Source organism: Otolemur garnettii, unplaced genomic scaffold (assembly GCF_000181295.1).
Source record: "Otolemur garnettii isolate 467f Iridium unplaced genomic scaffold, OtoGar3 scaffold00014, whole genome shotgun sequence".
In the NCBI taxonomy this organism is placed as follows: domain Eukaryota; kingdom Metazoa; phylum Chordata; class Mammalia; order Primates; family Galagidae; genus Otolemur; species Otolemur garnettii.
Window position 1 is genome coordinate 9496982 of NW_003852409.1, and position 9583 is coordinate 9506564.

The 9583-nt window shown below is 36.8% G+C and overlaps 1 protein-coding gene across 6 annotated transcripts in view; it reads left to right on the forward strand.

Annotated features, from left to right (window-relative positions):
* Nucleotides 1–9583, forward strand: part of FSD1L (fibronectin type III and SPRY domain containing 1 like) — an 87170-nt gene that overhangs the window by 18518 nt on the left and 59069 nt on the right. For all 6 annotated transcript variants that reach the window (XM_003785198.3, XM_003785199.2, XM_003785200.3 and 3 more), the window contains one exon: nt 5251–5382. In XM_003785198.3, coding sequence (XP_003785246.1) covers nt 5251–5382 — 132 coding nt within the window. The remainder of the gene's footprint in view (nt 1–5250; nt 5383–9583) is intronic.

A 9583-nucleotide genomic window follows, 5' to 3' on the forward strand; every position in this document is an offset into this window, starting at 1 on the left:
GCGCCCTAGCCGGTTGAGCCACAGGCGCCGAGCGGAGAACAAGGTTTTTCAATAGCAGATAAAGTAGAAATGCTTTCCTTGGTATTCCTACATTCTCTGTGAAAAAATCAAATAGTAAGGGAGAAGGAAAACTCTAGAATAGAAGTTACCAAGAGATATTATAATGTTCACTTTTATCCTTTTCCATTTGATATTTTTCTTTTCTAATTCCAATTAAGAGTAAATTATCCCTTTTCTAAAGTATAGGTAAGTATAACATTTCTTTTACAATAAAAGAGGTAAAACATAGATGATAAGAGATTTACTTGTAAAGTAGATGAAAATGAAACATAAATGTGAAAAGTAATGTGCCTATTTAAGAAGTAGAGGAATATTTAAGGAAATGGATAGGTACTCTATACCATAAATAATGAAATATTGATTATAGGAGGGAATTTAAGATACTCTGATCCCTAGAAACATGAAACCTACCAAGACTGACTTAGGAAGAAATAGAAAATTTGAACTTAGCAACAATGAGTTAGAAGATTGGATTAATAAAAATTCTCCCATCAAAGAATAGCCTGGAACCTGATAGCTTCACTGCTTAATTCTATCAAGCATTTAAAGAACTAATATCAATTCTTCCAAAAGTTTCTGAAAAATTGAAGAGAGAGGCCAAACTCGTAAGGCCAGCATTACAAAGATCACTCACCATGATGCGAGGTGAAGGTTCAATACACATAAATCAGTAAATGTGATATACCATATTAACAAGGTGAAGGATAAAAACCACACATCCCAATAGATGCAGAAAAAGAATTTGACAGAATTCAACATCCTTTTGTGATAAAAACTCTCAACAAATGAGGTATAGAAAAAATGTGCATCAACACAAGAAAAGCCATATATGGCAATCCCACATCATACTCAACAGTGGAAAGTTGAAAGCTTTTTCTCTAAGATCAGGAAGAAGACAAGGATGTCTGCTCTCATCACTTATATTCAGTATAAAATTGGTAATCCTATCCAGAACAAATAAGAGAGAACTAAAAGGTAACCAGATAAGAAGGGAAGTGAAATTGCTTGCTAATGATGTGATCTTATATATAGAAAACTCTAAAGGCTCTACCAAAAAACTGTTAAAATGGATAACAATTTCAGTAAAGATGCAGGATACAAAATCAAAACACAAAAATTAGTATTGTTTCTATACACTAACAGTGAACTATTTGAAAAAGAAATTAAAGCAATCCCATTGGCTATAGCATTAAAAAAATCAGAGGAAATTTAAGCAATTGAAAGATCTTGATATTGAGAACTAAAATATTAGTGAAAGAAACTGAAGACATAAATGAATACAAAGATATTCCATGTTTATGGATTAAGAGAATTAATATTGTTAAAGTGTTGATACTACCCAAAGCTATCTACAGATTTAAACAATCCATATTAAAATACTAATGTTATTTTTTACTGAAATAGAAAATCTCATAAGGTCCATATAGAACTACAGAAGGTCCCAAATAGCCAAAATAATCTTGAGCAAAAAAACAAAGTAGAGGCATCAAACTCCCTAATTTCAAAATACAGTTAAACTTTGAACAGCACAGGTTTGATTTGTATTGATCCACTTATACACAGATTTTTAAAAATATATTGGAAGGTTTTTTGAGATTTGTGACAATTTGAAAAACATGCAGACAAAACACATAGCCTAGAAATATTGAAAAAATTAAGAAAAAGGTATGTCATGACTGCATAATGTACTGACAATTAAGTTTATGAACTTATTTTAGCAGCAATATAGAAATAACTCAGGAAGGTTTCATAACTTTGGTATTTCAGTATCTCACAGCTGAGAGCTAAGGTTGTGTTGACATGAGGTGGTGTTTTGCTGAGTGTCATTCATTATTGTTGCATGTTTTTTTGTGTCACTGTGAGAATGACACATCTTGAATTAAAGCAACGAACAAACATTTAATTTCTTGTTAAAATTGGCAGGAGTGGAAGTGAAATTAGGGACATGTTAGTCCAATGGGGATAATGCCATGGAGATAATAACAGTGTACAAATGTTTTTCTGAGGGGAGCAAAGAGGTCAGGGAGGCCAGTAATGAGCAGAACTGATGAAAGCATTACTAACGTTTGTCAAATTGTGTGTTAGAATCATCGGCCGATTGTTAGAAGCATAGCAGAACAAGTAAACCTATAGAATAGAGAAACAGGAAATTTTTAACTGAAAATCTTGGCATGAGAAAGGTGTGTGCAAAAATCATCTTGAAAAAGCTCACTGATGAATAAAAGCGGAGATTTGAGATGGGTCTTCTGCCTTCCAGACTGCACATTTCTTCTACAGCTTATTCTTACCACTGTAAATAAACTAGTAAGTATCCAAAGACTTTATCAAGAAGACTTCCGTGGCAATTGCTACAACAGCAAAAGTAAACAAATGGGACTTAATTAAACTGAAAAGCTTCTGTACAGTTAAAGGAGATAACAACCAAAGCAAATAGACAACCTACACAATGGGAAAGGATATTTGCATATTTTGAATCAGACAAAAGCTTGATAACTAGGATCTATAGAGAATTTAAATTAATCAACAAAAAAGAGCCAACAATCCCTTACATTACTGGGTAAGAGATATGATTAGAGCCTTCTCTAAAGAAGACAGACCAATGGCTAACAAACACAAAAAATGCTCATTGTCCCTAACTATCAGAACTATGCAAATCAAAACCACCCCAAGATAACATCTAACTCCAGTGAAAATGGCCCACATCACAAAATCTCAAAACTGCAGATGCTCGCGTGGCTGTGGAGAGAAAGGAACGCTTTTACACTGCTGGTGGGACTACAAACTAATACAACTTTTTTGGAAGGAAGTGTGGAGAACTCTCAAAGAACTCAAACTAGACCTCCCATTTGATCCTGCAATCCCATTACTGGGCTTCTACCCAGGAGAAAAAAAAAAATCCTTTTTACCATAAGGACACTTGCACTAGATTGTTTATTGCAGCTCAATTTACAATTACCAAAATGTGGAAACTGCCTAAATGCCCACCAACCCAGGAATGTATTAACAAGCTGTACTATATGTACACCATGGAATACTATTCAGCCATTAAAAAGATGGAGACTTTACATCTTTTGTATTAACTTGGATGGGGTTGGAACATATTATTCTTGGTTAAAGCATCACAAGAATGGAGAAACAAGAATCTCGTACTCGATTCTGATATGAGGACAGTTAATGATCTAGGGTCATGGTGTGTGACACATGGGAGCAGGACACAATCAAGAGGGACTTTACCTAACAAATGCAATGAATATAACCTGGTTCTTTGTACCCTCAATGAGTCCCTTACAATAATGAAAATAAATAAAATAGTAAAATGATTTCTATGGATCTTACTATTTTTGATGAGACTGTAGTCTAGTGAGAACCCTAGTTTATATAAACACAATAAGCAAAAGTTTGGACAGATGGTATTACAGTAGATTGTATGTATTAGTTCTATTAACTAATGCCCATTTGGTTCTTTTAATTAAATGTTTCATCTAAGTTGAAAAATGTCTTAAGAGAATTTCTTCTATCTTATAATTGTTGCAGTAATGGATATTGCTTGTCTAGGGATTACACAAATATTTTGTTTTTTCTGCTTAAAATAGGAGCATCCTATTCAAGGAGGCAATGAGGAACTGTGGGAAGAAAAGAGACTTGAAATGGTTTTTTGTTATTTTTTTTTCACCATATTACTAGTAACTAGTTGTGTGGATTTGGGCAAGTCATTTATTGGTATTTTAGTTCATAAAATGCAATAGTTTGGCTGAAAGTTCTAGGCAGTAGATGATTTCTGAGGTACTTTCTAGCACTAAAATTTGGTATTTTATGAATCTCTTAGGATCTACTAAGTAATTGCTGAGTGTTTTAAGTTCTATTTATCTTATGTAAGTGTAGTGTTTTAGAGAACCTCATTTTAAAATTTGCACAAAATCAACCTCATCCTTGTATGCTCAAACCATTCCTCAGGATTATCGAATTAAAATCTCTGGAATATTTTTTTCTTTTTTTTAGAGTCTTTTTTTTTTTTTTTGAGACAGAGCCTAGACCATCCCCATGGGTAGCGTGCCGTGGCATAGCTCACAGCAACCTCCAACTCCTGGGCTCAAGCGAGTTTCCTGCCTCCACCTCCCAAGTAGCTGGGACCACAGGCGCCCGCCGTAATGCCCGGCTATTTTTTGGTTGCAGCCGTTGTTGTTGTTTGGCAGGGCCTGGGCTGGATTCGAACCCGCCACCTTGGGTGTACGTGGCTGGCGCCTTAGCCACTTGAGCCACAAGCGCCGAGTCAGAAACAGTCTTATTTTGTCACCCTCGGTAGAGTGCTGTGGCATCACAGCTCACAGCAACCTCCAGCTCTTAGGTTTAGGCGATTCTCTTGCCTCAGCCTCCTGAGGAGCTAGGACTACAGGTGCCCGCCATAATGCCTGGCTATTTTTTGTTGTTGTTGCAGTTTGGCTGGGGTCAGGTTCAAACCTGCCACCCTTGATATATGGGACCGGTGCCCTACTCACTGAGCCATAGGCACTGCCCAAATCTCTGGAATGTTTTATTAAAATGTTTCACCAATGGTTCTGATATATACTGAAGGTGAACCACTGGCTTTGGGTCTACTTGAGAGACTAAAGGGCTAGGGAACCTTAAGTTGAGGACCTTAAAACAACCTTTCACAAGCCATGTGTGATGACTCTCACTTATAATCCTAGTACTCTGGGAGACCAAGGTGGGTGGATTGCCTGAGCTCATGAGTTTGAGACCAGCCTGAGCTAGAACGAGATATCCTGAGCTATCTCTAACACAGAGATAGAGATAGCTCAGCCTGACCTATCTCTAAACATAGCTGGGTGTTGTAGCAAGTACCTGCAGTCCCCAGCTATTTGGGAGGCCAAAGCAAGAGGATTGGGGTTGCTGTGACTTATAATGCCAGGGCAACTCTATTGAGGGTGACAAAGTCAGACTCTGTCTCAAAACAAACTAACGGAAACAACGTTTCACAATGTCCTGTGGAAACAATAAGATGAAGAGATATTGGCTAGGCCATAAAAGGTAACTTAACTCATAGCATAGCTGACATAGCACAGTAGCATTCACAGCCAGCTTCTAGTATTTATCTCTTTTTAAAGCCTCAAGTCTTGAGTATATTTTTTAGTTTTTAAATGTTTGATAGTTCTTCAGTAGACTAATTGTTTTGTTTTATTCTTTAAACAGGAAAATTCTTCTTACATACTTTCAGAGTTAGATGAAGAATTTGATAGTTTATATTCTATATTGGATGAGGTAAAAGAAAGTATGATTAACAGTATCAAGCAAGAACAAGCTCGTAAATCACAAGAATTACAGGTGAGATCATACAACGATCTAAATATGAGCAATTCCAGTATATTTAATGTCTGATTTATGAAAAGCAAAAAATAGTATATTTTTATATGTTATTGTGCCTTTATCTTATAGAAGAATGGTTCTTATTTTTGTTTTGATTATAAATGTTTAAAATTATGGTTAAAAATGATGTAAAATTTACTCTTAACCATTTTTAAGTGTACAGTTTAGTAGTGTCAGTATTTAACATTGTTTTGTAAAAGATCTCTAGAATTTGTTCATTCCATAAATCAGAAAGTTTATACCATTGAACAACTTATGTTCCTCTCCTGTTAGCTCCTGGTAATCATAGTACTGTTTTCTGTTTTCATGATTTTGGCTTCTCTAGTTATCTCAGCTAAGTGGACTAGTATAATATTTGTCCTTTTGCTCCTGTCTTATTTCACTCAGCTTAAGAGCCTCAAGATCCATCCATGTCATAGCGTATATCAAGATTTCTTTCTTTTTGTGGTTGAATAATATTCCACTTAGTGAGTGTACCACTTTTTTTTTTTCTAGAGACAGTCTCAGTTTGTTACCCTTGGTAGAGTGCGGTGGCGTCATAGCTCACAGCAACCTCCACATCTTGGGCTTAAGTGATTCTCTTGCCTCAGCCTCCCAGGTAGCTTGGGACTACAGACATACACCATAATGCCCGGCTATTTTTTGTTGCAGTTTGGCTGGGGCCGGGTTGGAACCCACCACCCTCAGTCTATGATGCCAGCGTCCTAGTCACTGAGCCACAGGCGCCTCCCTATACCACATTTTTTGCCTGTTCATCTGTCTCTGCCTGCTTTTACCTTTTAGCTCTTGTGACTAATGCTGCAATGAATAAGAAAGTGCAAATATCTCTTTGAGATCCTGATATCAGTTCTTTCAGATAATGTAAATTTAGAAGGATTGCAGATCATACAGTATTTCTCTTTTTAGTTTTCTGTGGAGCCATAGCAGCTGCACCATTTTACATTTCTACCAACAGTGCACAGGTTTCCAATTTCTCCATGTCCTCACTAACACTTATTATTTTCTTTTTTTTGTTGTTTTATTATAGTTTTGATTTGCATTTCTCTAATGGTTAGTGATGTTGAGCATCTTTTTCATATGCTTATTGATGTTTTTGTTGGAGAAATGCCTATTCAGGTTCTTTGCCCTTCTTTTTTTTTTTTTTTTTTTGAGACAGAGCCTCAAGCTGTCCCCCTGGGCAGAGTGCCGTGGCATCACAACTCACAGCAACCTCCAACTCCTGGGCTCAAGAGAGTCTCCTGCCTCTGCCTCTCAAGTAGCTGGGACTACAGGCGCCCGCCACAACACCCGGCCATTTTTTGGTTGCAGCCATCATTGTTGTTTGGTGGGCCCGGGCTGGGGATTCGAACCCGCCACCTTAGGTGTACGTGGCTGGCGCCTTAGCCGATTGAGCCACAGGCGCCGAGCCTGCCCTTCTTTTAATTGGTTATCTTTTCTTTAAGTTGTAGAAGTTCTTTATATATTCTGGATGTTAACCTCTTATCAGATAAATGATTTGTAGTTATTTTCTCTCATTCTAATCTCTCTTTTTTACTTTGATACTGTGATTTAACCAGGGAGGCCAAAAGACCTATGCACTGATAACTACAAAACACTGTTAAAAGAAATTTAAGAAGACAGAAATAAATGGAAAAACCTATGTTCATAAATTAAAATAATCTATGTCCATAAATTAAAATAATCAACATTGTTAAAATGTCCATACTACCCAAAATCTAAAAAGAGATTTTAGGGACATCTTAGGGACCGTGAATTGCCAAAACAATTCAGTATGTAGTCCAGTTTGTTTATTTTGCTTTTGTTGTGTGGCCTTTTGTTGTCCTGTATAAGAAATCATTGCCAACTGTAGCTTATAAAGCTTTCCCGTATATTTTTTCCGAGGAATTTTATAGTTTTATGGCTTACATTTAGGTCTCTACGTGGTGTAAAGTAAGGGTCCTACTTTGTTCTTTTCTTTCTGTGTGTGGATACTCGTATTCAGTTTCCCAGCACCATTTATCCCTTTCCCATTGTTTGGGACCCTCTGAGTGCCAGAAAGCATGTGATCATATATGTGAGGCTTTATTTTTTAGCTATCTATTTTGTTCCATTGGTCTATGTGAGTTTCTTTATGCCAGTATCATACTGTTTGGGGTACTGTAGCTTTGTTAAGTTGTTTTGAAATCAGTTGTAAAGCCTCCAACTTTGCTCTTTTCAAGCTGTTTTGGCAATTCACGGTCCCTAAGATGTCACATGAATTATAGAAAGTTTTGTTTTTTTAATTTCTGAAAGAAATGTTATTGGAATATTGACAGGGATTACATTGAATTTTTAGATTTTGGGTAGTATGGACATTTGTAACATAGATTCTTCTAATTTATCAACGTAGGTTTTTGCACTTATTTCTGTCTTCTTAAATTTCTTTCAACAGTGTTTTGTACTTATCAGTGCATAGGTCTTTTGGCCTCCCTGGTTAAATTTCTGCCTGAAGTATTTTATTCTTTTTGGTGCTATGATAAATGGGATTGTTTTCTTAATTTCCTTTTTTGGAGTCCTCATTGTTGGTATTGAGCAGGGGTCCTCAATCTACGACCGTGGGCCACATGCGGCCCGCCTAGGACATTTATCCAGCCTGCTGGTGCCGCCGCTGCCTGTCCTGCTTAGCAGCCGACTCGTCCAGCCCTCCGTCCAGCCCTCCAATGGTCTGAGGGACAGTGAACTGGCCCCCTGTTTAAAAAGTTTAAGGATCCCTGGTATAGATAAATGTAACTGATTTTTTTTTTCCAAAGTTTTTGGCCAGGGCTGGGTTTGAACCCATCACCTCTGGCATATGGGGCCGGCGCCCTACCCCTTTGAGCCACAGGTGCCACCCTGATTTTTATGTGTTGATTTAGTCACAGAGATCTTTGAGAGTCTCAAAGCTATAGAAGAATACAAATAGTCTCTTTCTCTCTTACATACATACCCTATACCCACAATTTCCAAGGATCAGATATTTTCTCAAGTTTGCCCAGACTTCTTGAGTTGAGGTTTATTGTTTATATTTGGGAGTGGGGGGTTGTATTATTTAAATCACTTAAGAATAATTAGTTCAGTCATGAAGTTTTCCATAATTGCAATAAATAAGGAATGGATTCACTTAAATAAACAAATAATACTCGAAAAGAAAGGAAAGCTCAGCATTTTCTAAAGATCCAACCCCAGACTTATCCTGTGCACATTTCTCTTCTTCTGTCTTGGACCTGGGTTCTTCTTCACAGCACCAGTTTGTAATGGCCTTTAAATACAGTTGCTTAATCTCCAGCTTCTCCCTCCCAGTACTTTTTCTCTGCCATAGGGGCTCTAATTGTCTTTGTCTATAATCAGCCAACATGTCTGTCACTCTAGCTCATACCACAAATTATATCTGCCATCAGAGAGGCCGTGAGTCATATCTTTTTGCTTCCCTTGCCCCCTTTCCATCAAGTGACAAGAATATCATGCATATCGAATATGTATTATCTATCCATTGTTAATCACTCCCCTCTAACTATTCCTGGGGATCTGTGATATTCCAGTGATGCTGATAGTCTGTTCCTTTTCACTTACCTGTCAGCTCCAAATACCTACCTGGTTGATATCTTACTGTTTTTTGGGACCTTCTTTTTGCATAAATGTATATAGACATTTTTTTCCCTTTAAGTTGTGATAAGGGAGCTAGAAGCGGCCACTAGACACATTTTTTTCAAACTTTCATTTTGTTATATAAAATTAAACTATTGTCAACACCTGAGAGCAGGAACTTTGCCCTTTAGATTTGGAAATATACTTCCTCCATGTCCTATATTATTCTTATATCACATAATATTACTAGTTTTTAATTAATGACAGTTGACTAGCTCTATTTAAGTACTTTTCCTTAGTTTCCCTTTATTCTAAATTCACATATGTAGGATTACAGTGCTCTAACAATAATGACTTATGGTTATCTTACTGACATTGAATTTTTTAAATTTATTTTAATTTATTAATTTGTTTGGTTGCATTTTGGCCGGGGCCAGGTTTGAACCTACCACCCTTGGTATATGGGGCCGGCGCCCTACCACTGAGCCATAGGCACCACCCCTAACATTAAATTTTTAAAAATTGTTTTGCCATCTTCATCATGTCTTGTTTTTTTTTTTTTTTTTTTTTTTTTTTT